The sequence below is a fragment of the Microtus oregoni genome, unplaced genomic scaffold (assembly GCF_018167655.1).
Source record: "Microtus oregoni isolate MIOR12 unplaced genomic scaffold, Mior012 000029F_ref0000214, whole genome shotgun sequence".
Classification (NCBI taxonomy): domain Eukaryota; kingdom Metazoa; phylum Chordata; class Mammalia; order Rodentia; family Cricetidae; genus Microtus; species Microtus oregoni.
In genome coordinates this window covers 3246775-3274040 of record NW_024543088.1, presented here as the reverse complement: position 1 = coordinate 3274040, position 27266 = coordinate 3246775, and the positions used below count along the sequence as shown (strand labels likewise).

Here is a 27266-nt window from a genome sequence, read left to right as displayed (position 1 = left end):
CCACAGCCCGGGTTTCTATAGGAACCCTTTTTATGAGATGCAACTCACCGCTGCCGGCCGCCGCGGCCTGTCCAAAATATTAAATAGTAAAGCCTTCTGCCACCGCGTTTCAGGGAGGGGACCCGCAGGCTGGGGCAACAGGAAAAAAAAAGGAAAAAAAAAAGGCCTTGTCGCCTGGCCACCCCACCCGACCGCGACTGCTGGGGGGGGGGGGGAGGACAAGGAATGAATCGCTGCTTTATTTTAAAAGAAAAAGGAGAAAAAAAGCAGGCCTTGTTATTTCCGCGTCTGAACTGCGCGCTTTGGAGTGGCACCCTGGAGAGAGAGCACCGGGCGCGGGCGCAAAGAGCAGCCCGCCAGCTCCCGGCCTTTCCCGGCTAGCTTGTCACCTCCTCCCGCTGGAGGAAGCTGACAGGAGGCCTTGCAGAGCCCGGGATTGCGGCGACAACCATCTTCCTCTATTTTGATCACTCAGCCCAGACGCAGGAGGAGGGGCTGGGATGGGGGGGGGGAGAAAAGGGAGAAGAAGGAGAAGGGGAGGGCTGCTGGAGCTGGTGAGGGGGAGGGCTGCCTAGAAACGGCTCGGAAAAATTCTCACCACCAGTTTTGATCATTCAGCCCCGCCGTGGGGAGCCTGGAAACTGCTGGAGCCCCGAGGTCCGTAATTGGTTTTATAGGAATGGCTGAGGGCCAAGGTGTTTACATGCGCGTGATGGGCGGCGCGCGGGGCCAATGCGCTGCGGCCGGGGGCTGGCCCGAAGGGGGGGCGGGCACCCGGGAACAATGCGTGTTTCTTCGCCTGCTAGGCTCCCCTCCCCCAACCCCCTCACCCCCCCCAGCTTTTTTTTTTTTTTTTTTTTTTTTTTTTTTTTTTTTTAGATCCAGCGAGAGGAACTTGAAAGGGGGGTTGTGTAATGTACCTTTTCCAATCCCGGGCTGTATATGGAGATTTGGGATTCTTTAAACCGGCGCTACCTGGATTTTATTAAAAAGCGGGGAGCTCGGCGGGAGGAAAGCTGGCTTTTCCGGGGGCTGCGGGAGCAGGGCCGCGGGAGGGCGGAGGAGTTGGCGCGCCGCGCGCCCGGCCCGGGGAGCGGTTTTCTACCAAAAAAAGGAAAGGCGGGCAAAAAGTGTGAGGCGGCTGCGGGTGGCGGAGGGGAGCGGCGGCCGAGGGATGGCGGGCAGTACGGGCGCCTAGCCGCGCCGGGAACCGCGGCGGTCGCCGGAGTCGCCGTCGGAGCCTGGAGCCCGGAGCCCCGCCGCGCCAGGTACGCTCCGGGTCCCGATGCTCCCCAAACTTGTGCAGCGCACCCCTCGGGCCCGCTGGGCATGCGTTCCCCGAAACTGTTGGGGTCCCCAGAAGGGACGTAGAGGGCAGGGACCTGGGGGAGAGGGCGCGCCGCTGCGCCCTGGGCTCCCACCCGAGCTCCCAGCCTGCAGCGCCGCCGAGGGCGGCGGTTCCCTACTTCGTTCCCGGCAGGCGGCGGGCTAGCCGGGGGACGCCGAGACGGTTTCGATTATAGGCTGTTTTTAATTAAAAGCCGGAATTCAGCCATTTTAGCTGCATTTAAGAGGAGAAAAGTAGAGGAGGACGCAGAGGAGCTCCGCAGATGGCCACGCCAGCTTCTCGATCATCGTAAAGGCAGCTCCATAGGGCTTCACCCCGACTTCCTTAAAGTGGGGCGCCTGGGCAGTGCCGTTTTCAAAACGTTGCCTTTAAAGAATATTATCTTTAATACTTAAGTACATGCGGGAAACTCCTCGCGTCTTTTGAGACACGTATTCCGGACTGTGGCGACCGTAGATTTTTTCAAAAGTAAACGCGGATCTGGTAACCAGAGCCTGATGAGAGCAAGGGAGGGGGGTGTTTGTAACCAAAGCCACGTTAAAATAGGCGTCCTTAGCAAAGTTGGGGGAAGAGGACTTTGGGGTCTGGCGCAGGGCGGCCACCCGGGAGCCCGTGGCTTTGGCTTAGTCCTCCGCTACTAAAGCGCCCCGGGCCTCTCGGAATCAGGATCTGGAGCTGCCAGGGGCTAGCGGATGGTCTGCGAGGAAGGGATGGCCTCTCCGAGACCTCCTTCTGCCCCCCACGGGAAAACGACAGATCTTTTAAACAAACAGCTTAAACTGGAGTTAGAGGGGGTTCTACGCGATTCTGGGGAGGCGCCCCTGTGCTGGCCCGCGCTCTTATGGTTTTTTCCTTTGTAGGTTATTTTGGGGGGTGTGTGGGTCGCAAAGCTAGAGTAGAAGCGAGATCCTAGGAGCCCCTTTCTTCCCTGATGATCCCCAAATCCACACCAGGCCACGTCCTCCCAGCCTTGTGATTCCTAGGCCCAGGCGTTGGAAAATGAAACCAAATCTTGTTTTGGAGGAGACTTTTTCCAGTCCGCGGGCAAGAATGCCACGTCCTGGGGACTCGGATTCTGCGACTCCCAGTGGCCCAACGGGGGCAGCAGGAGGGGGCGGTGATCTTCCTTTAAAAATAAGCCCGCTTTTGTATCTGACCTTGGTAAATAGCAACAAAAAGCCTCGAAATCAAACACTCTTTATTATTATTTTTGGCGGCTCACAAAACTCAGGGGAAAAAAGGAGACGAGGTCCCCAAAAAGGTTAAATATTAAACTTTGAGGATCAGATGGCGTTATGGACACATTTCGACCAACTCTAAAGAGTTTGCAGTTTTAAACCCCCGGAGCATGTGACTCCTGGAAAATAAAGCACTCTTCGGGTTTGGATTTAGCTGAACGGGCGCGGTCGGCTGAGTGGCCTTTCCCAGTTTCGGGAGGACTTAGCAGGCAAGAGTCCGGGTTGGGACGCAGCTCGCCAGGGCAGTTTTCCCGAGCCAGATCCCTGGGAACCCCGAGCTGGTAGAGGAAGGACCATAGGTTGTGGCTTTTCGCGGAGAAGGGGCGGCTACTCCTGATTTTATTTCTGACCATCAGCTTGGTTCGCTACTCTCCGACCCTGAAGGGCGAGGCGACTTTCTGAAACTTGTTTTCTTTTTTTTCTCCCCCCCCCTTTTCCCCTTTCCTCCTCTTCTGTGTCTTCCGCGGCCCATCTTATTCCCTCGCCAAGACGCCGTGTGCGCCTCCTCGCGCATCTCCGCTCGGCCGCCCGGAGGGGACTCACCGCGGGCCGTTCGTGCGCCCCGGGCCGCTGGCCCGTGGTTGAGCGCAAGCCCCGCTGGCCGCCGCCATGCACGCCGCGGAGCGCCCGCCACCCGAGGACACTAGGACTACATCGAGGCCGAACTTTTAAGTCCAACTGAAGGAGGCCGGCGGGCCGGGTGGGGAGGCTGACCGCGGCACTCCCGCGGAGGATGGATGGCCGAGATTTCGGGCCCCAGCGGTCCGTCCACGGCCCCCCGCCGCCGCTGCTGTCCGGTCTGGCCATGGACAGCCACCGCGTGGGCGCGGCCACTGCCGGACGCTTACCCTCCTCGGCCTTGCCAGGTCCCCTGCCGCCTGGGAAATACATGGCCGGTCTCAACCTGCACCCGCACCCTGGTAAGTGTTGCTCACTGCGCTGGCACCCACCCTCTGCCTTGAGGGGGATCCTGGGGAGGGGAGCCCTGGGCAGACCTCCGCGACTGAAGCTGAGAGTCTCTGTCCTGTTTCACCAGGGTGTGTTGGAGGCTCAGCTCCCAGCGCTAAGGTCGGTCCCGAGGCTCTGGGAAGACAGTCTCGGTTTCTGTCCCTGGTGTACTGATAGTCTCAATCTTCCCGAGGCTCAAGTGTCTGCAGAGTCACAGCCGCCTTGGGGGAATCCCAGTCCAAGGGCTCTTGAGGAAGTGGAGTTTGCCAGATAAATAAATAAAAATTAAAAAATAAAAATAAACGTAGGCGACAAAACAACGTGTCAACTCCACACCTCGGGAGACGCCCGTTCCCCGGTCCTTTTCTTAGCGAGCTTCCTCCTCGTTGAATGGGTGGGTCTTGGGTTCGGTCCCCTCGTGGAGCCGCGTCCCGGGCAGTCCCACAACTCGAAGGATAGGGTGGGGGAAATAAAGAATGACCTCAGTTTTAGGAGCCTGATCTATGGTGAACTCTTAAGATCCTGGGGACCCTGGTTATTTGGAAGAAATGAGTGTACCAGGTCTGTGCAACCCAGCCGCCAGTCCGGCTGAGCACGGGCTGCACTGGGTACCCTGCGGTGGCGCACGGGAAGTTGTGGCTGAGAAGGCCCAGTCCCTCACCGGTTTCCTAGGGCTACTCGGGGAGGAGCAAAGGGCCAGGCAGGGCCGAGGCAAGCCTTAGCCACCGTGCGCTGGGAGAGAGGGAGCCTGGGATCAGCAGACCTGCCTGGTGGCGGCTCCGTGAGCGGATCCCTCCCCGGTCGCTCCTTGCTTCTGCGCCTGGCTTAAGAACACACCAACTCTTCCTTTAAAAGCACTACCTTGTCGTTTTCCCAGGGATCCCGCTCTTCTCGTCCTTGAAACAAGTCTTGGAACAGAAACCCTTGGGGCCCAGAGCCACCACTTAAGTTTCTCCCCCTGCCCGCCAGGGTGACCGAGGCTCGCCGATTTAGCCTCTGCCTTTGATTTTTCTCCTGGAACTTTTCTAGAATCGGAGTCCGGGACTCAGCGGGACAAAGGGCCTTTGTGAAGTGCCTGGCGGGGGAGGGGCGAACGGAGATCCCTGTCGGCGGGGGCGCAGGGACCCTGGTCAACTCCCCCGGTGCGCGTGTGCCCCTTGAGAGCTTGAGGTGCGACCGCACGGGGGGTGGAGGGGTTGGTGGTGACAAGACCAGATTCGTACAAGAATGGTGCCCTGTGACCCAAGTGGGGCATCAGAGACTATTCCCAAGGCACGATTTGGGGATGGCCTTGGGATACAAAGGCCATTTGGGCCAACTCCTCTTGAACCTCTGAGAGGGACCATTGGAGATTTCATGGATGTGTGAATTCGCGTGCTTTTTGGGGTCCCTGGGTTAGTTGTTCTGGCTGGAGGTGGTGGCAGGGGCTCCTCTTGTGGCCTGGGAATCTGACCTCAGGGTGTTCCTGGCTGGCTGAGTCTCAGCTTGTCGCCTGCTCCAGGACTGCCTGGGATCTGGCCCAGACCTGGCTGAGAGCAGCGCGCCGGCCACTCCTTGCCGCCGTTCTTAGTGTTCTGCCCTTTTTTCAACCCTGGTAGCATAGCACAGTTACACTGCCTCCGATGCCTAACTCGCGATCTGGTGGATGGGGTGACAGACTAGAAAGTCCAGCTGGAAGACCCCTTGGAATCCTGTGTCGTGTCCTTCTCTGCTTGCAGCTGTGCGACTTATGCACAGGGTGGCTTGAGGGCGTGGAGGAAATGGAGGGAAAGCCGCTGCAGTCCCCCTGAGGCCTCGCTTACCAGAGAGTGAAGAGTGGGGGCCCTCGAAGCTCTCTATGACTTCCCGTTGGCCCCATTTGTCCCCAGCTCCAGATGGGGCAGAGAGACCGGACCCCAGGTCAACGCCCAGAGCTGAAGCCATTCTTAATCCCATTAACCACGACATGGGACTGTACCCCATTCAACCCTAGGGCTGGTGGGGATAGAGGCGGAAGACACCCTCCCCCACTCCGCTTTCTTTGCGGGGGTGCAGGTGCAAGTTCTTTTCGCAGGGCACCACCCTGTGCTTTTTCTGGCTGCTAGCTCCTTGGATCTTACCAGCTTTCTCCAGCCATCTTTATTTACTTTTGTATAAAAAGCCAGAGAAGCTGAGCTGTTTGCCAGGGTCACACAGCCTGGGGGGAGAAGGGGGTGTTTGTTAGCATTGGTCTGGTCCCCTGGGGAATGTGTGCACGTGCCCATGGCTGCTAGGGTGCAGAAGCACCTATGAAGTCCACCAAGCAGGGGGAACTTGTCTGGTACCCTTGCGGGAGGAGGGCTGCTGAGTGAGGGTCCGCTGGAGGAAGAGTGGTCTGCTCTGGTACGGGTTTGGCTAAGGGCTCTCTAGTCCCTTCCTCGGGTGAAATAAAACAAAAAACAAAACCAAAAAACAAATGAGGTGCCAGCTATGGAGGCTCACACCCAAATCTCAGCACTCAACAGAGGCAAAGACAGAAGGAGCAGGAGTTGGGGGCCAGCCTGGACACTGTATCTTAAACACACACACACACACCACACACACACACTTACGCACACATACGCACATGCCGGTTTGCATCAAAGGCTTCTTCCTTCGTTCTTTGCTCTAAGTCCTGCTGTTGAACTACAGCGTTCACAGCCTGTCAGTGAGATGGACCAGTGGGCTGGACTCTTATGTGCTGGATTTGGGACTCTTGAGTCTTTCATGTTAGAATCCTGTTAGCAAGATCTCACACCTGGCTACTTATTTTCTCTGAACCCACACCCTGGACTGAATGAGGGGTGGGACTCAGGTCTGGACACAGGAGGCACTGCACTTTGACCTGGCCCTTCGACAATAGGCCATGGGCTCCCACTCTGGAACCCATCCCGTTAGCCTACTGGGCTTGATTTAGAAACATTAAGCAGTTAGGACTGACTGGGGAGACAAGGAATCCAGAAGATAAGGGTTCTTTCTTTCTTTTTTTCTTCCTTCCTTTCTCCTTGAACCCTTCTTTCTTTGGTCAGAGACAGCAATGGAGAAGGCTCTGAACCCAAGGGCCCCTTGGGGTTCCCTGGTGTTTGGAGTGGTCACCTCCTATTCTTTTTTTTTTTTTTTTGTTTTTCTTTTTGTATTTTAAGTGTGTGTGTGTGTGTGTGTGTGTGTGTGTGTGTGTACAAACCCCACTGCAGAGACAATTGGCTGGAGTTGATTGTCTCCTACCCTGTGGGGCCTAGGATGGACTCAGGTGTGGCCACGGGCCTCTTTACCCTGAGCCATCTTGTCGGCACCTTTGGTACTTCGGCAACCCAAGCCTTGATTTTCTTTCTTCCCCATTTGTTCATTTGCTTAGCAAATGATTTCCAAGCTCACCAGGGCACTGAACTGGGGCCTGGAACTGAGGCAGGGAACCAAACAGACAGGAAGGTTTGCTCTTCCTTGAGGCTCACTTTCTAGTGTGGGAGCCAGGCAATAAACACACAGATCAGGGGAGGAAATCATTGTAAATGGGGACACAGGCCATGTAGGAAATAAAACGCCCTGGGTCTGGTCTGGCCCTTGGGGTGAAGGGCCGGGTCAGAGGGCTTGACCTCAGCCATCCCTAGAGTGAACTCCTTTGTGTGTCTGAAGAGCAGAAGGGTTGACAAAATGCAGAAGAGAGAGCCTGCTGAGAGCCCTGGGATCAGTCTGCCCAGTGAGAGATAGACTGTGGGGCGGGGCAGATCTTACCAGGTCCCTGAAGACCAGCAATGAAGTCTTGGAATTTTAAACAGCCATTTTACAAAACTGGCCTGGACTCCTAAAAAAAAAAAAAAAAAAAGTCAGTGGTATGCAAGGCGAAGGTGGGCAGAGAGCCTGGACTGCTTAAGACAACGGAAACACATCGCCATGGCTACAGGCACTGTGCAGTTCAAGACCCAGGGAAGAAACGGCTCCAAAGATCATGGAGGCAGTTGGTGAACCTGGAATATGGGCTGTGCATAGCTGACAGTGATGGGTCCACACTGCGTTCCCGGACACCCATCGCTGCCTGGCTAAGAGCCGTTTTTTACTCTTCAGGAATGAGGAAGCTGAAGTATTTAGGAGCAGGGGATGCCATGTCTGCCTCTGTCTGGCCAATAGCTTGGGCAGGTGGAAAAAAAAGAATATTTTGAATTTAGGTGTCCAGGCATGTTTGTGGGGGACAGCAGGCCATGTCAGATAACAAACAAACAAAGATTGGAACCCACGAAGGTCACAGTAGTTATGGTAACTATGTCAAACTTCTCTGAACTTGAAATTCTTCCACAGTAAGCATGTTAAGGGCGAAGGGGAGGGCTTCTCAAAATGGCATAATGGATAAAAGGGTTGGATCCCTGGGATCCTTGTGGCTGAAAGAGAGAACGGATTCTGGGGAACTTGTCCTTGAAACTCCAGACAGACAGACAGACACACACACACACACACTCATGGAGAAAAAGAGATCGAGATCGAGAACACTGAGTTTTGGTTAGAAGTGTTCATAGAGAATGGAAGAAAGTTTGGGGGACACGATGGGGCGAGGCACTCCCCCTTCTCTATTTTTTTTTTTATTTTTATTTATTTTTTTTTTTATTTTTTTTTTTTAAACAAAGTCTCACTGTGTAGCCCTGGTTGGCCTGGACTTCACTGTGTAAACCTGGCTGGGATTAAACGTGTGTGCCTCTGTGCCTGTCTTCTTTCTTTTCAGTTTCTCGAGACAGGGTTTCTCTGTGTAGCTCTAGCTGTCATGGTCTAACTCCAGGCCGTCCTCGAACTCACAAAGATCTGCCTGCCTCTGCCTCCAGAGTGCTGGGATTAGAGGTGTGTGCACCAACAACCTTTTTTTTTTTTTTTTTAAGACAGAGTTTTATGTAGCTGGGGCCATTCTGGAGTTTATGATCCTCCTGTCTAAAACTCTGGAGTGCTGGGATTTAAGGAGTCTATATGGTAATTGCCGGGGGGTGGTGTTGCTATGGCTTTTTTTTTTTAAGTTGGAGTCTATTGAAGCCCACGTGGGCCTTCCAATTCACTACATAATTGAGAAAGACCTTGAAGTCAAGATTGTGCCTCTGCCTACAAAGGGTACTATGTGATTGGGTTGTGGATGGTTTTGACTCCTTTTGGTGGACCAGCTGTTGTCCAACCTGATTTTGCTTCCACCTCATGGTGTAGCGTGCAGTCTAGATTTTAGGCCATCTCTACAAGTATTCCAGTGTCTACTAACCATGCATGAAACCCTGAGGTCGTTCGTTCTCAAGATCTGTATTGGTGACATATACTTTTGGTTTTTGTTTTGTTTTTTGGGATTTTTTGTTTTTTTGAGACAGGGTTTCTCTGTGTAGCAGTCCTGGCTGTCCTGGAACTCGCTTTGTAGACCAGGCTGGCCTCAAACTTACTGAGATCCACCTGCCTCTGTCTCCCGAGTGCTGGGGTTACAGGCGTGCACCACCGCGCAGCATGGTATATACTTTGTAATCCTGGCCTTCCTTGGGTGGAGATAGGTTGAGGTGTACTTGGGATTTGTGAGACCACTGTTTTAAAAACAAAAACAAAACAACAAAAATAGAACAAAACAGAACAAAAACAAAAGAAAAGCTAACATTTGGTGTTAAGTTTTCCCCAGGGTCCTTTAATCTGTTTGTTTTTGTATTGCTGGCAATGAAACCCAGTGCCATAGGCACACACTACTGAGTCAGACCCTCAGCCCAGGAAGGCCAGAGGTGCTTAGCATGCCTTTAGCGGAGAGAGGCCTGGCATCTACCTTTGATGGAAATGAAAGCCTTCATGTAGTGAGATCCTGTCTCAAGATAAAAGGAGGACTGTGGAGATGCTGCTCAGTGGTAGAGCCCCTGCCTAGAATCCCCCAGTGAGGGGCTGGGGTGTGGCTCAGTGGAACAACCCACCTAGAATCACCCAGTGAGGCTTTAAGGGTGTGGCTCAGAGGTTTGCGTACCCTTCCTAACAGTTTTGCACTTCTTAGCAGGTAGCTGAGGTTCTGATCCTACAATCTTTTTTTTTTTTTTTTTCCTACAATCTTTTTGATAAGAAACTGCTTCATCTGGAGGCTGGCTTTTCTAGGGCTGAGGGTTTGTTTGTTTTTATGACAGCTAATTCCGTGTGTGTATTCACACAAGTGTGTGTTCAAAAGGACGAATTGCCTGAGTCAGTTCTCTCCTTCTACCTTTTGGGTCCAGACCCCTGAACTTGGGTCCTCGGCTTTGGAGGCCAGTTGTCCTGTGAGCCCTCACACCAGCCTAGGCCTGAGATTGAAGGTTTTGTGCCCGCCATGGTCTGTGAGTCTCAATTTTCCCATCTGCACAGTGGACCAGTTAATACCAAAAGCTTCCTTGTCTGGTCAAGTCCGATGGAGCAAGCTCAGCCCAGGAGCTTGACCCAGGCTCAGCCCTCTGCAGAAGTTACTGAGAAAGTGATTGCTGCAATTACGGCCATCATTAGCAGGTGACTCACAGATTCCTCAGGCTCATCCACACCTCTCTCTGGGCTTTGGAATTCCCTTCTAACTATCTCCGGCTGGAGCACAGTACTTAGCCACGTGGGGCCAACCTAGGTTTTTTATTATATTTTGGGTCTGGTGATAGACCCCAGGGCTTTGCAGCTACAACTGAGTAGGTTTCCTAGGCCCTCGCTGCTTACTTCATTCTTTTTTGTTTGTTTCTTCGAGACAGGGTTTCTCTGTAGTTTTGGAGCCTGTCCTGGAACTAGCTCTTGTAGATCAGGCTGGCCTCCAACTCACAGAGATCCGCTTGTCTCTGAGTCCCTAGTGATGGGGTGAAAGGCATGCACCACCACCTCCTGGCTCTTATTTAATACCCCCCCCTTTTTTTTTTGTATAATAGCAGACTAAAATACTTCTATTTTGTGTGTCTTGAGCTGGCTTTGAACTCCTGATCCTCCTCTTGCCTCCACATCTTAAGTGCTAGGGTCACAAGTATGTGATGTCATACTCATATCCAGTCTTAAAATGCTTTCATATTAAGTTCTGGTTTATTTGACTTTTTTTAAAAAAATATTTATTTATTTATTATGATACAATATTCTGTCTGTATGCCTGAAGGCCAGAAGAGGGCGCCAGACCTCTTTACAGATGGTTGTGAGCCACTATGTGGTTGCTGGGAATTGAACTCAGGACCTTTGGAAGAGCAGGCAATGCTCTTAACCACTGAGCCATCTCTCCAGCGCCCTTATTTGACTTTTTAAAGGGTCTGCCTGGGTAGCCCAACTGGGCCTGGAATTCACTATTGCTCAGGTTTGTCCTAGAAATCACAGAGGTTTGTCTTAAAATTGTGACCTTTCTTATTCAGCATTGCCACGCCCAGTGGAATATGCCTTTAATCCCTGCATTTGGGAGACACAAGGGATCTCTGTGGAGTTGTAGGCTAGCCTGGACTACATAGTGAGAGAGTTCCAGGCCAGCTAGGGCTATATAATGAGATCCTGCCTCAAAAAATTAAAGACAACACCCACCAAGGCAGGGCTGAGCATAGAGCTCAGTTAAGGCTTGCCTAGCATGTATGAAGCCCTGGGTTTATCAGTCACGTTAACTGCTTGTGGTGCTCGTGGTAGTGTGTGTACCTGTAAGGGGGGCGCGGGGGGGGGGGGGGAATGGTGGACAGGATAGTTCAAGGTCATCTTCCTCCTTTGAGTGCGTGGCGAGGTGGAGGCCAACCCTGCCTCAAAGGAATAAACCAAACTGTGTGTAGCAGTGCTTAATTTTAATCCCAGCACTCGGAGGCAGAGGTAGGCGGATCTCTGAATTCAATTCAAGGCCTGCCTAGTAGACAGAGTGAGTTCCAAAACAGTATAGCTGGGACTACACAGAGAAACCCTGTCACAAAAAAACAAAAAGAAAAAAAAGGGGGAGTATTAAACAAACAAATAAATCAATAAATAAAACGAGGAGGCTGAGATGGCCCGGCAGTAAAGAATGCTTGTTGCTCTCGCAGGGGATCCGAGTTCGATTCCTAGCGCCTACACAGCAGCTCAACCGCCTGTTCCACAGGATCTGATGCTGTCTTTTGACCTCCGTCGGCACCGTATGAATGTGGCACATTTATATACAAGGAAAACACCCACACGTGAAAAAAATGAAATAAAATGGAGTATGATCATAGGATATTCTGAGAGATGTGTTTGAGGGTTAAATGATCCAAGTAAAGCGCTGTGCCTGATAGAATGCCGACCTAGTCAGTGTTTATTGTTATGGTAATTATGGTTTAGCCCCTTCCCTGATTCCATCCCAACCCCAATCTATATGGAATACAGTTTTTATTACTATGGCTTTATAAATTTTGGTCCTAGAGTCAGTGATGTCATAAAATTAACATTTTCCTGGAGTTACCTCTTTTTTGTAAAAACCCCTCTTTGCCTTCCAGTCTCTGGACACAGTTCCTATTTGCCATTATCTTCTGCCCAAGTAGCCCTTGTCTTTTCTTGAAGGCTCCAGGGTTCCAGTCCTGGATTATTCCATCTCCCTTCTCCTGTTGCCCGTTTCCCTTGTTTTCAGGGTCTTCCTGTTTCCCCGTGCTCCTTCCTCATTCTTCTGAGGCCAGGTGTGCCTGGAAAATGCCTTTATTCTACCCTGACATGTTAGCCGCTAGTGATTTTACTAAATTCCAGTGTCCCCCGCCTTTAAGGGGTACTGGGGGGTCAAGCCGGTACAATGTTTCGTTATTATTTGTTTAGCTTGTGAACAACTCTAGGTACTTTTTTTTAGCCATTGACTGTTTCATTCATGTACATAATGAATTTTAGTCATTTGACCCCCAGTACCTAATCTCATCCACTTGTGTGTTTTTTGAAGCTCATCTTCCCAAATCTTCCTCCTGGTTACATGCTTTTTTTCCTTTTTTTCTTTTCTTTTCTTTTTTTCTTTTGTGCATGACCAGTCAGTTTAATTAGTGTTTCTTTCTTGAACCTGGGTGGCAGCTTACTTTTAGGAGCATCTTAACCACACCACTAAAGAAAACAACACAGCACCCCCCAGTAACCATTAACTGCCCACAGACCCTCAGAGCCTCATACCACACCCACCCCCCACTCCCCCACCCCGCTTAAACGTGGGCCACTCACGTTGACTCTTGATCTCTACACGCCAGGTGCCCCTCCTTCTCTAAATACCTTGATATCTTTTAGCGCCTCCCAGTAGTGACCCACGTGGCTGTGGAGACCCCAGGGATGGCTTGGCCTCTTCCTAAGTGTGTGGGTTGGACATTTTGCCTAACTGGCCCGCCGTTTTCTCTCTGCTGAAATGGCTGGTAATAGTCATTTTTCCTGACTGCAGGCGCAGCAGCACCTAGAGCATCGCCTGGCTCAGAGAAAGCCCGAGCTGTGACTAGGGATTTTCTTCCCATCCAGCTGTCTGGAGATACTGAGCACAAGGGACTGCTGTGGCCTCCTTTTGTGTTTGCTGCACCCAGTGCCCGGCTGCCTGTCAGTCTTAGAGTTCAGTTCTCCCTGTCCTAAATTGTTTCTGAGTTTCTGTTTTTATTCATATTCGATCATTTCCTGCCCACCGTTCTCTCTCTGTGCTAGGACTGAGATATCTTGAGGCCCCTGCTCCGGTAAAAGCATTTCCTGTTTCTTTCCTTTTCTTTTTCTTTTCCTGGCTAGCCTGGAGCTCATGTTATAGACCAGGTTGGCCTCAAACTCACAGAGATCCATCTGGGTCTGCCTCCTGAGTGATGGGATTACAGGTGTGTGTCTCCGGTCCAGTTTTATCTTTTAATTTTTTTTTTTTGTATTATGATTCTGTTCTCTCTCTCTCTCTCTCTCTCTCTCTCTCTCTCTCTCTGTGGTTCAGAACAACTTTGGGGAGTAGCTTCCTCCCCCTCCTCCGTTTGGTCCCGGGATGTAGCTGTCAGGTCTGGCTACAATCGTTTTCACCCACTGAGCCATTCATCTTATCAGCCCATGCCTGCTCTCTTTTTTGTGTTAGGTTATTTCAGGACAGCACGTGGACCATGCTGGCCTTGAACTCAGAGATCTCACTGCCTCTGCCTCCCGAGTGCTGGGATTAACCGCCACCTGGTTTTCTTTTCTATTTTTTGCCTTTCCATTTCTCAGTCTTTTAAGGTGTCTTTAATGGGATTTTCTAACCCATTAAACATATACATATATAAGTGTATATATATATGTAAAATATATGTCATTCACGTATAGAATATATGTGTATATATACATATACATACACAAACATACATGCAATATATATGTATTTCCCCCCTCATGTAGTCCAGGCTGGCCTCAGTTTGCTATGTGGATGAGGGCAGTCTTCAGCTTCTACTCTTCCTGCCTCCATCTCCAGAGAGCGCTGGGATTATAGGTGTATACTACCACAGCCAGTTCCGGGGCTAGAACTTGGGTCTTCCTGGATGTTGGCAAGCACTCTACTCAGCCCTATTGTGATTGCTGCTGTTGTTTTTATTACAGCATCCCCTTCTCTCATGGCTGTTACTTCTCCTGACTTGGATGGTAGTGACTAGATTTTGGTGCGGTTTCTTTTTCTTGACTTTTCTCTGTATCCCTGTAGGGTCATTTGTTCTCTCTTGTGTTCTGGTTGGAGATGAGTACTTACCTGTCTCCCTGCATTTTAAGAAAGAAGGTGGTGGTGGCGCACGCCATTAATCCCAGCACTCAGGAGGCAGAGGCATGCTAAAATTCTGTGAGTTCGAGGCCAGCCTAGTCTACAGGACAGCTAGCTAGGGCTGTTACACAGAGAGACCCTGTCTCGAAAAACAAAACAAACAAACAAAAAAACAAAAATTAAGACAGAAAGGAAAGAGTACTGACCAATCCGATGCTTGGGAGGTAAAAGCAGGAGGGTCAGGAAAGACTTCAGTGTTAGCCTTAGGTCTGTATGGAGTTTGAGGGCAGCCTGGATTGTTTGGGAATGTGTCTGAAAATAAGGACAGGTAAGAGCCCTGAGTTCGGATCCCAACACCCACCCAAAAGCTGGGTCAGGCTGTTCACGTCTTCCCCGTAGTTGGGTAGTTGGAGTGCTTTGGGGCGTGGAGACAGGCAGATTGCTGGGGCTTGGTGGCCTCCAGCCTGACTCCAGGTTCAGTGAGGGAGCTGGAGGGTGAGAGGAAGTCACCCAACCCATGCTATCTCTGTAAAAAGATATTCTTCTCCCCTGATTGTTGTTTGGAGGCAGCTGTTGCTGTGTGGCTGCCTTTGAGGTCTGCCCCTCTGCCTTGGCCTTCTCCCGCAATTGCCGGGGGCCAGGCATTTCTGGTGCCGGCTTTTGCTGCTTTTCTTTTTGGCCTTGTATGATTCACAAATGAGAGTATTCTTGCTGCTTAGGTGCCTGGGTTTCCACATGGCTCTTCCTCTGCCTAAACCCAACCCTGAGCATTCCTGTCTTCTTAAAAGTTAATTTGCTAATTTAAACTAACCATTGTTATTTGCGATAAGGTCTCTCAGACACTTGGGTCCCACCTACAGGTGAGGCTGGCCTCGGGGGAGGGGGTGGAGAGAGCTGGGCTCACAGAAGTAGAACTCCTTTCTCCCCAGTGAATTCCAGCCTTTTATAGTTTCATCTTTGTCAGCAAGGGCTTGTGGGAGACTTTAAATTCTTCCGTGGTGAAAACAGCTCCTCAGGTATGGCAGACAGCCAAAGGCCTTTACCGGACTTTCCATACGCCCTGTGTTCTATCACCAGCACTACAATCAAACTAAATCAAACCAAACCCCGCCCAAATCAGCTGTGGTCTTGAGCCCTTCCCTACCCCAAATTGGGAGGACCAGAAATATTCTAATTTGATTGTCTTGTCTGTTTGTTTGAGACAGGATCTCTATCAGCTCCTACTGGCCTCCATTCCTTGTGATCCTCCTGCCTCAGCTGTCCAAGTGCTGGGATCAGGGGCATGATCCCTTATATCTTACTAGTTTTTTTATTTTGTTTTGGTTTTCTGGATGGAACCCAGGGCTTCACATACCCAAAATCAGCAGTCTGCCGCTGTGTTATATCCTGGTTCAGTTTATTTGTGTGTGTGTGTGTGTGTGTTTATCCAGAGGCAGGGTGTTAAGTGGCCCAGGTTGACTTGGGCTTTTCCTGTATAGCTATGTAGGATGGTTTTCTTGCTTCCTGAGGTGCTGGGGTTATGTGTGTCACAAAGCTTGGTTTATGGGTGCTGTAGATCAGGTCTTAGTGCAGGCTAGAGTTACACCCACTAGCCTTTTGCGTGTGTGTGTGAGAGAGAGAGAGAAAGAGAGAGAGAGAGAGAGAGAGAGAGAGAGAGAGACAGAGAGAGAGAAACAGTGGGCGATTGAGAAGTGCATGTGTGCGGATAGGGTGTACGTGTCTGTATATATGTTAGTGTGTGAGAGTGAGCCATTGAGAATGTGTGCATGTGTGTGGGAGTGTGGGTGTCCATATGTGTATATGTATAGACACATATATGAAAGTGGGCAAACAAGAAGTTTGTGTGTGAGCGCGCGCGTGAAAGACTGGGCAAGCAGGAAGTGCAGTTAGAGGTCAGAGGACACCTTGGGCCTGGGTATATTTGGTTGTCTCATCATGTGGGTCCCAGGGATCGAACTCAGATCATCAGGCTTGGCGGCAACCCCCTTACCTACTGAGACATCGTGCCAACCGGTGAAGGAATTCTTTTTTTTTTTTTTAAATATGTTTTTTAAAATTTATTTATACATACAATATTTTATGCATACAATATTCTGTCTGCGTGCATGTCTGCAGGCCAGAAGAGGGCACCAGACCTTTTTTTTTTTTATATTTATTTATTTGTTTATTATGTATACAGTATTCTTCCTGCAGGCCTCATTACAGATGGTTGTGAGCCACCATGTGGTTGCTGGGAATTGAACTCAGGACCTTTGGAAGAGCAGGCAATGCTCTTAACCTCTGAGCCATCTCTCCAGCCCCGGCACCAGACCTTTTTACAGATGGTTGTGAGCCACCATGTGGTTGCTGGGAATTGAACTCAGGACCTTTGGAAGAACAGGCTATGCTCTTAACCACTGAGCCATCTCTCCAGCCCCGGTGAAGGAATTCTTAACTCTGCCCTTGTGCTAAGGCTTCTGTTTGGTGTGACGCCTCACTTTGCCCAAGCAGTCCCTTGGAAGTCCAGCCATCCCTAACTCTGTCACTCCTGAGGCTGGAGTGGTCCTTAGGGGATGCATTCTTTCCACGAGGAAGTCACTCTGTAATTACCTGCTTGCTGATTGTGACCAGTCTGAAGCCTTCAGGGCCCAGGCTGAGTGGACTATTTGCATGTCATTGGTTAAGCTGATCTTGACCTCTCTCTGGGAGCCTTTGATACTCTTTTTATTTAAATCTTAGGCTTCTACTTCTCAGGGCAACACATCCGGTGGTGGGTGAGACAAAGCCCATGCACCCCAGGGAGAGTGCCCGATTTCTAGTTGTTGAGGGGCTTGGATTTGTTGGGGGGTGGCTGGAGGTTGCAGTTCTAGGGCTTGAGCGGAGGGGCAGGTAGGGTGGGGAGGCTGGGATGGGCTTTAATCTCTCTGGTCCCAGCCCTTAGTCCCTCCTCCTAGGGGTGGGGCTGACTTTTTAAGGCTAGCTTTTGCCTCAGCCCAGGGAGGCCAGAGGAGGTAGCAGCAGCCGCAGGTCCCCAGTCGCTGTGCCCCGAAAACTCAGGGAATGCCTACACACCTGCCGCCCCAGCTCTTGCTGTCACCTGGTAAGTGTCAGAATGCCAGGGACCGGAGAGTTCCAGTGTCTTTGCCTTCTTAACGCCCTTGATTATTTTACAGGGTATGGGAAGGCTCAGAGAGGTTGGGTTGCCTGCCTGGGGTCACACAGCTGGCACGCGAAGCATTCAGAAGCCGGGCTTTAGCTGTCGCTGGGATGCTGAGGGCGAGTGGGGGTAGGGGATGTTAAGAGGGATTTTTCTCACTAGAATCACCTTTTTAAAAGAAGCGTTGCTTTGGGGCTGGAGAGATGGCTTAGTGGTTAAGAGCAGCGACTGTTCTTCGGAGGAACAGGCTTCTATTCCCAGCACCCACATGGCCGCTCACAACTGTGTCACTCCAATTCCAAGGGATCTGGCACCCTCACACAGGCAAACATGCAGGCAAAACAGCAATGAGTCTTGAGAAACATGACTTTTTATTTATTTGTCTGGGTGTGTGCCAGCGACGTGTGCCAGGGTGCACACGTGGAGGTCAGAGGACCGTTTGCGGGCATCACCTCTCTCCTTCCCAGTGTGGGTCCCAGGGATGGAATTCAGTCATCAGACTTGCCAGCAGGCCTTTTATCCACTGAGCCACCTCACCAGCTGGACCAGTTGGTGTGTGTGTGCGCGTGTGCGCGCGCGTGTGTGTGGTTAGCTGCTATGGTTTGAGTATGGAGGATAGCTTTTGGGAGTTGGTTCTCTTCGTTGTTGGATCACCCATGGCTTGAACTCTGGTCACACAGGCTTGCTCGGTGAGCACTTTTTTTTTTTAAGATTTATTTATTTATTATGCATACAATGTGCTGTTGGCATGTATGCCCACATGCCAGAAAGAGGGCACCAGATCTCATTACAGATGGTTGTGAGCCACCATGTGGTTGCTGGGAACTGAACTCGGGTCCTCTGGAATAGCAGCCACTGCTCTTAACCTCTGAGCCATCTCTCCGGACCTCGGTGAGCACTTTTACCCTCGGGATTATCTCACCCATCCCGGACTCAACTTTTATTTATTTATTTGCCTTGCTTTTTTTTTTTTTTTGTAAATTATATCCGTGACAGAGCTCATGGGAATTAGTCAAGGTATAAAATATCCTAGGCTTCTGAAAGCTCTGGTTAGTCATTGGCCCCTTTCTACCCCTCCCTTTGTGCTCATTCCTGTTCCCATTGTCCCCCCACGGGAAACAGTGCGTGCTCCACTGCTGAGAGTCCACAGCTCTTACTCCGCCCCTCCCTCATCTCACCTCTAGCTGCACAGTTCAGTGCGCGTGCGTGCGCGCGCATACTACACAGCTGTCTTTGTCCCCCGACTTCTTCCTTTCGCCCTCCCCCAGCTCCTGGGACCTACCCTTCAGCTTCCTCTTTTAGTGACTCGGTGCCTCTGTGTTCCTTGTGCAGCATTTGCTCTTTTGCTTGAGCAGGTGTCACCCCCCCCTTTTTAAAGGCAGAATAATACTCCACTGCACAGCTGTGCCACAGATTTGTTTACCCACTCGCCCACTGAAGAACTGTTGGGCTATTTCTGTCTGCGACTATTTGAGAACATTACTGCATTGCTTCTGGTGTACAGATAACTTCAAATTCCTCCCAGGACTCAGCATTACAGGCCTGAGCCTCCACACCTGGCTTACATTTTTTTTTTTTTTTAATTTCCCCTTTAAGACAGGGTCTTTAACCGAGGTTGGCCTTGAGCTGGCTGTGTAGCCAAAGATGACCCTGTGTGCTCCAGATCTTGTCCCCACCTTCCTCCAAGTGCTGGGATCAGAGGCAAGCACCACCTTGTCTACTTTTTTTTTTGCTTTTGAGCCAGGGTCTGGCTGTGCAGCCTAGCTGCCTTATGACATCTGGGTTACAGGTGACCTGAGCATCTATACACACAGCTTGAATACTGTGACTTTAGGCGCCCAAGCCTGCGGCCCAGTGGACGGAAAGGACTGGAGCCACCATGGCTGACTTCCCTGCTGCCTTTGGAAGCAGTGTGGGGCAGGGCCTGTAAGCAGGGAAGGGAGGCATGTGGACAGCCTGATTACCCCATAAGCTGGAGCTGTTTGGGAAAGGGGAGGGGAGGGGCGGGCCTTATTCTCTGTCGGTGTCATTATATGAATCCTGATTCCCAGCTGCTGTGCAGAGACCTTAGGTGCCGAGTCCCAGGTGTATTAGCCTTGGAAAGCCCTTTTCTCCTCTGATGAATGGCTTCCAGGGTGCCAGTGCACACCTGAGACCCAGAGACAAAGGTCGCACCGATCTGAATACGGACTGTGGACTTCTTTCCTTTCTTCTTTTCCCTCCCTCCCTCCCCTCTTCGCTCCTTCCTTCCTTCCTTCCTTCCTAACCTTCCTTCCTTCCTTCCTTTCTTTCTTTTGTGGTTTTTCGAGACACAGATTTATCCGTGTCCTGGAATTTACTCTTGTAGACCATGCTAGTATCGAACTCAAGACATCCACCTGGCTCTGCCTCCCGAGTGCTGGGATCACGTTGGTTTTTCTTACATAGTCATACCCCTGATAAACTCTTGTAAGAGTAGACACAGTAAGAAACAAGCAATGATGACCTACTGCACAGGAGAACAATCAGGGTTGGAATGGGGCTCCTTTGGGTAGGTGCTTGGCTAACATGCAGGAAGCTCTGGGCTTTCCCAGCAATGCTGCAAGCAGACATGGTGGTGCAGCCCTGAAATCCCAGCACTCAGGAGGTGGAGGCAGGGTGATCAGGAGTTCAGGGTCCTCTTCAGCTACCTAGCAAAGTTAGGATCAGCCTGGGCTAAATGAGACCCTGTCTCAAAAATAAAAATGGGGCTGGAGAGTTGGCTCAGCAGACGAGAGCATTTCTGGCTTTTGCAGAGGACTAGAGTTTGATTCCGGCAGCCACAATGGATAATTCAGAACCACCTGTAGCTCTGAGGGCGCCTTCGCTCGTGTGCACACGCCCGCATGCACATGTACGTGCATAGTTAAGACAGTGAGTATTTAAGAGTACAAATATAATAAGCACACTCAGAAAAAAAAAGATTTCATCTTTATTTACCACGTGGTCGTCTGGGTGTAGAGGCCTGCTATCATGTCCTCGTGAAGGTCAGAGGCCAGCTTGGGGAAGTTGTCCTCCCCCACCACCATCTGGGTGCTGGGGACTGAACTCAGGTTGTGAGCTTGTTGGCTCTTCTTTTCCTTGCTGAGCCATCAGGCTGGCCCACGAGTACACTTTAATACAAGTAGTGTGACTGTGATTTCTCCTAAAATATCTAATTAATTTCTTTCTTTCTTTCTTTCTTTCTTTCTTTCAAGATGGACTTACTTTATATCCCAAGCTGGCTTAAAAATTGAGATCAGACTGCTGGCGTCACAGGTGAACCTTGCCGTGTAATCTTATGTTGTAGCCACCCCTCCCCCCTTTTCTGAGCTGGTTTCATGGAGCCCAGGCTGGCATAGAACTGTGCTAGCTATGGAATCACTGATGACCTAGAACTTGGGGTGCTCCTGCCTCCACCTTTGAAGGGCTGGGATTCCAGGTGTGACCTCTTCACCCTCATCCTTTGGGGAATGATGCGAGACATTTTATTTGACAAATTGAAGCGTCTGGAATAATGTAGCACCAAGTTTGGACACTGGAGGGGGGAGCAGGCGTTGAATGAGTTAATGGCAGCAGGTACGGTGACTTGGATGCATTTGAAAGATTGCTGCTTCACGTATGGGTAGAATAGACGAGAAGGATGCAAGATTTCATCAGGCTGTTCCGAATGGCATGGGGTTTAAAACTTTCCCGTTTGTTTACTTCTGGGATTTCTTTTCATCTAACACTACTGGATTATGGTTAAATCATAAATAGGGTCAACTTCAGGCTTCTGGTGATTTTAGCCAGAGCGCAGGCAGGATGCCACTGGCTCTCCAAGAGGATTGTATCCCGGCCTTTACAGACAGTACCCCTTACATCTATGGAGGACACGGGCGGGGTGTGATAAGGAACTACGGTGTGTGGAATTCCCCCTTCAACCCGTCGGTCCAGGCAAGCTGCGGCTGCTTTACTTTCCCGGCTTTCTCCTTTGTAACCGAATGCGTGTGACTAACTCCTTCCGGGATGAGCATGGGTTACAGGAGCTGGTGAGGTATGCGCTTGGCACACGGCCTGGTGTGTAGGAAAACGACTTGGGAAAGTTGGGAGTTTTATGAATGCCATTAAATCTTTGCACAGGAAGCAGAGATACCCAAGCAGGCGCTCGGCCTGGCTGTGAGTAGGTGGCCCCTTGTTAACCCCGACTTCTGATGATGTGTTTCTTTCCTGAAGTGCTGGGGATGGAACCCAGGACTTCATGTGTAGTATTCAGACACTCTACAAATTCACTATAGCCCATCTGTCTTTGATTTTTAAAAAATTTACCTGTGTGTGTGTGCGCGTGCACACATGCACGCGCGCGCGCGCACACACACACACACACAGGTTTTTCAAGACAAGGTTTCTCTGTGTAGCCTTGTCTGCTGCGAGCTGGCTGTCATTCCTCAGGAAGTTGTTCATTTCCTTTGAAGCAGGGTCTCTCAATGGCCTGGGGTAGGCTAGGCTGCTTGACTGAGCCCTAGGGGTCTGCCTGTCTTTACTTCCTTAGCCTTGGGATGACACAGGTGTGTCATCACTTCTGACTGTGTGGGTGTGGCTTTTCAAGACGGGGTTTCTCTGTGTAGCCCTGGCTGTCCTGGAACTTTCTCTGTAGAACAGGCTGGCTTTGAATTCACAGAGATCCGTCTGCCTCTGCCTCCTGAGTGCAGGGATAAAGGTGTGCACCACCATTGTAGCAGAGAGTGCTTGGAATTTTGATACCACTTTGAATATTCTGATCTTGGAAGCTAAGCAGCTTTGGGCCTGATTAGTGCTTGGATGGGCTAAGAACTTGGATCTTTTAGTAGAAATGACATTCACACGTGTGAGGATCTGACTGATATCCAGCACCCTTGTGAAACCACAGAAGAGGCATCACCTGTCTAGAATCCAGGTGCTGGGGAGACTGAGATAGGAGGCTCCCTCAGGCTCACTGGCCAGCCAGTCTAACCGAGTCAGAGCCCTAAGTCCAGGGACAAATCTTGTCACAAAAAATAAGATGCAGAGTGATTGAGGAGGACGTCTGAGGTCAGCTTCAGGATCTGCATGCACAGGTACACACATGAACACGCGGGTGTACACACACACACACACACACACACAATGTACAATTCAAAGATAGCGTGTCAATAACTTACAGTCACTCACTTCTCATCTGAGGAAGGATAAATTGTGTGTGGGTAGGGAAAGTGGACCCCCTCAGACCCTGACCTTGGAGGAGTCAATTAGCTGTTGTGACAACAGCTGGTACTACATGGCACCCCGTGGCAGACAGAACTCAAATCTTGTCACAAGACAGAAGCTTCTTGAATCTTTCCATGCATCAGCCTTGGAGGGAGAAGGTGGTGATGCATTATGTGTTTCACACAGCCTGGGGCGATTTAGAGATTGGCCTGAATGACAGCCCCGGGTTGGGAGTGGTGGCGCCTGACTGTGGACTGTGGTCCTGGCGCTCACTCAGGAAGGCTAAGGTGGGAGGACCCCCTGACCGCTGGAGGCTAGCGTGGCCTGCATAGTGAGGGCTAGAGCGGCTTGGACTACAGTGAAATCTTGTTTCAGAAAAAAAAGAAAAAGCGGGCCATAGAGATGGCTCAGTGGGTAAGAGTGCTTACTGTGCAAGCCTGGGGACCTGAATTCAAATCCCAGCCCCCACACTAGCAGCTGGGAAGACATGTGCATATGTTGAATGGACACAAATTCGTATACATGTGTGCACACACACGCACACAGAGTGAACCTAGGAGCTAGAACATGACTTCTGCTCATCCTCAGAGTCCCGCTTTGTCCCAGTTCTTCCCCGGGGAGACTGACCGTCCACAGCCAACTCCTTCAGTTTTTAGCCGGGAGAAACCTTCAGCTCAGAACATTGATGAATTAAATCTAAATTAAATGAGATTTAATAAAACAAAACCATAGAGTTCTTCAGTCTCCATAGCTGTGTTTCAGATGCTCAGGCCTGACACGTGACATGTGACAGTGGCTGCCACATCTCCAACAGCACAGCGTCTGCTGGGCCCTGGTCCTCTCTGTGTCGCTGTCATAATTTATCTACCTAGTCCTGTACCTCATAGACCCTGCTGTGCTCTGGTTTTGTTGAGGATGTCAGGGAGGTGATGAGGCTGGTGGGCCTCGTGGAACTATTCTGTAGGAGACATCTTAAGTACTGTGAGTGGAACCCAGTACCTTGATCATGCTAGGTGGGTGGGTGCTCTACCACTGAGCTACACCCCTCACTGGGGGATTCTAGGCAGGGGCTCTACCACTGAGCCACACCCCAGCCCCTCACTGGGGGATTCCAGGCAGGGGCTCTACCACTGAGTCACACCCCAGCCCCTCACTGGGGGATTCTAGGCAGGGGCTCCACCACTGAGCCACACCTAGCCCCTAACCCTGACTAGCTTTGACTTATTCTAGTCCAGAGCGGTTTTGAACTTTCCATTCTCTTGCCTCTCCTGAGGCTCTAATGACTGTCCTGTGCCATCTCTCCTGGCTTTGTGCCAACTTTAAGATTGCCGCTCCATGCAATGACTTACCTGGTCACTGGAATCCCCCCAGATGCCCCTCCCCCCAGCCTGGGAGGCAGTAGTTGGGGCGCTTTGAAGCCCTGATGGTGACAGGAGCCGTTGGTGGCATCCGGGCCCCAACGCTTCTCTGGGTGCTGCTTACTGGGTTTCACAAGCCCAGGCAGGGGCAGGCCCGGGCCCTGCGCTTCCGCACAGCCTGGGCAGGAAGAACTGGTGGCTGATGTAAGCCTTTGCGCAAACCCCTGGCTACTGGCTTCCGGACCTTTCTACCCGCCATCTGCCACATCAAGGAGGAAGCCTAGGGCTTGGCAGGGCCCCGAGACCCTACTTCTCTCTGGGCTTGGGCAACATGAATGTGCTGACCGGCCACGAGGGCCCTTGGCCCGCAGGAGTTGGCGCTGGACTCTGGGCTGCAGGAGTTGGTGCTGGATGCTGGAGAGGGACTGGGCTGCAGTGACGGTGGCTGGACATAGACCATGGTAACAGGCATGTGGTCAGAGGGTGTATGCCATCTCTAGCTACTGCTGTCCTTACTGGCAGGGTTGGGGGGAATCAGTGAGGAAGCCTGGCCTTTCGCTTACTTTTCCCGCGTTTACCCCAAAGGGGATGGGGTGTATTTAGAAATTCTCTCTCCTTTGAGAGGCAGTCATTGGGCTTTAGGGATATGGGGCTTGCATGGGAGGGCTGTTGGGGACATGGGTGGAGACTACAAGTTCCCTGTGGCTTAGACCGGGGCCCCTGGCGTCTGAGTCGCACATCCTGTCTGTGTCCAGTGTAATGTTACTTGCTGTGCTGTCTGCAAACAGTGCCCACCTCTCAGGGACTAGAGAAGGCCTTCGTGTGTTTATACAGAACCCTCTGCTGGGGACCGGCCAGGATGGGCACCTGGGGCTTGGTAAGGGTGCTAGGCCTAGTTATATGTTCAGGGCTCACTGCCTGTCTCGCAGGGTATACTGGGGAGAGCTTGAAATCACCCACAAAACATCTGGCCTATTTACTATTACTGTTCCTGAAACTACCATTATATAATTCTTGTTAAATGCATGCCTCCCACCCAATTTTTGTTTTTTAAATAGTATTCTTATTATTTTTTTCTAGTGCTGAAGATTGAGCCTAGGTCCTCATGCATACTAGCACTAGCTAGTACATGACATCCCATCCCCAGACTGAGGATGGGTGCTTCAGACAGAGTCTCCTCCTGTAGGCAGACTACCTGGAATTTACTGTGCAGCCCAGCCTGGTCTTGAATTGCGAATTCAGATGACAGACGTAACTATCAGGACAGGTTCCATCATTTTAAGACCTTTTTTTTTTTTTTAATTTTTCGAGACAGGGTTTCTCCATAGCTTTTAGTTCCTGTCCTGGAACTAGCTCTTGTAGACCAGGCTGGCCTCGAACTCACAGAGATCCGCCTGCCTCTGCCTCCTGAGTGCTGGGATTAAAGGCGTGCGCCACCACCGCCCAGCAAATTTTTCATTTTTTGAGGCGAGGACTGACTCTGACTGTGTAGCCCAGGCTAGCTTAGAATCTGCCATCCTTCTGCCTCAGCTCATAAGTGCCGGTGTTATAGGTGCATGTCACCATTCCTGATGGTCACTGTTTGCCTTGCTCCTTGTGATGGTCCTCTCAGGGCGGGCTGTGAGATGTCCTGCTGGGTGTGCAGGCAGTCGCTGCTCCTTGGCTATGCCAAGGCTTTTCCTCCTTGGCCTCAGCTTCCCCGTTAGTGGGCATGTGCAGTCCCTAGACACTCAGGCTCTTGCACATCCTGGATGACTGTGGGGTCCTTGGGGATGTTGGTGTCCTGTGCTGAGGTCAGAACATGAGCTCCTTCTCCAGTGGCCATCGTCTTCCTTATTCCGTGGGTCCCCTGGGTGGTCCCTGGGGCCCCCTACTCCCATTCTCAACTGGGCTCAGGCTTGCATCAGCAGCCAGAGTGGTAAAATTTCTCTGTGGGATGGAGGGGTGCTGAACCTGAGGGAAGCCTAGCCATCTTCCTTGGTTGCTATAGTGGTTGGGCCCATAGGTTGTGGTCCAGGCTGACCAAGGGGTGCAATGCCTTTTGATTTCTGGCAGTGAAGGGTTCATGGAGTAGGGGACCTTGGGATGGTGGTCCAGGTGTCACAACCTGTTTTTCTGGCTGCCTGACAGGGACCCCCCCCCCCTTTTCTCTGCAGGCGAGGCCTTCTTGGGCAGCTTTGTGGCCAGCGGGATGGGGCCTTCGACCCCTTCTCAGGGAAGCCCGGTATCCCTGCCCTCTGACCTCTCCTTCCGCTCCCCCACCCCCAGCAACCTACCCATGGTGCAGCTGTGGGCTGCCCACGCCCATGAAGGTAAGGAGTGGGCCAGATGGGAGGGGCTGAGGGCTGCTGGGCCACTGTCTCAACCATGATGACAATTTTACGTCCCCAACACCATTCTCAACAACTTTCTTCCCATGGCCTCCCCGTTTCCCCTTTAGTGCTCTGTGCTCAGTCTTGTTACCACAGGGCTTTGCACAGCCATTTATACCTCTGCTTGCAGCTCTCACCCCGCCCATTGGCTCCTCCTTCAGCCATTGGCTCCTCTCCCTGCTGTCCTGTAAAAGACGACAAAAGGTTTACCTGTGCAATTATTCCCAGGTGGTGTGCGCTCTGAGGGCAGTAACTGTGTTTATTCGATGAGAATCCCCCCACACTTACCCCCATCTCACACCCCAACTATTGTGGGGAGCCATAGACCTGGGTACTCTGGGCTTCTTTTTTGGGGGCAGAGCTAGGGATTAAACCAATATAAGGCCCCATGCATGGGAGGTGTGTCTCCTCCACCTCTGGCTCTGGTAGATTTGGGGTATTGGTTGGTTGAGATTGGGGTCCTCTTATGTCTTGTGGACCTTGAGGGCTCCCCTAGAGTCTAGGGTGCTGTAGTTGTGGGAGACCCCTGTTGTCTGCTTTAGGCTTCCTGGGCCATTCCCTACCTCCTGGGGTTGGAGGCATAATGGATGCCCAGCAGCCTGGGGTTGTGGGCTATAGCCCGAAGTGTCCCTGTTAGGTGTCACAGCATGGTCTTTCCTGTATGGAGGTCACTAAGGCCTCTTAGGACGGGCACCCGAATCCAGGAATGAGTCTATACACCATGCACGGGGAGGGCTGTGTCCCCTCTGCTGGGTGTTTGCTGTGGTCTGGGATGATGGTTGCTTGTGTGGGCTGGTGTTCTGAGCCCCTCCCACCGAGCTCTGCCCGGGTGAGTGGTGAGCAGGGGCCTGGACAAGCAAAGGGCGCCTCTCCTGTGTCACCTCGTTCCTCGTTCCTCAGTCCTTCCTGGCATGCTGATAGCTACAGCAAACACACACGCCACTGACGTGATCTGATCCTGGGGCTGCATTCTTGGGCCCCCTTCATCCTCTGCAGCAGCCTGGGAAGGGACTGCGGTGCCCATCTTGATGCATGAGAGTGGAGGGACCTGCTGCGTGCAG

At 51.4% G+C, this 27266-nt stretch overlaps 1 protein-coding gene across 7 annotated transcripts in view; it reads left to right on the top strand.

Annotated features, from left to right (window-relative positions):
• Window positions 1–894: 894 nt before the first annotated feature.
• LOC121464752 (trinucleotide repeat-containing gene 18 protein-like) overlaps window positions 895–27266 on the top strand; it is a 92971-nt gene continuing 66599 nt past the window's right edge. For 3 of the 7 annotated variants that reach the window (XM_041677803.1, XM_041677804.1, XM_041677802.1), the window contains exons 1-3: window positions 895–1268; window positions 3076–3506; window positions 25990–26145. In XM_041677803.1, the coding sequence (XP_041533737.1) occupies window positions 3320–3506; window positions 25990–26145 (343 nt within the window). In that variant the 5' untranslated portion in view covers window positions 895–1268; window positions 3076–3319. Of the gene's footprint in view, window positions 1269–3075; window positions 3507–24264; window positions 24295–25989; window positions 26146–27266 lie in introns of those variants that run through there. The other 4 variants (XM_041677807.1, XM_041677805.1, XM_041677808.1 and 1 more) reach the window with 2 other exon arrangements.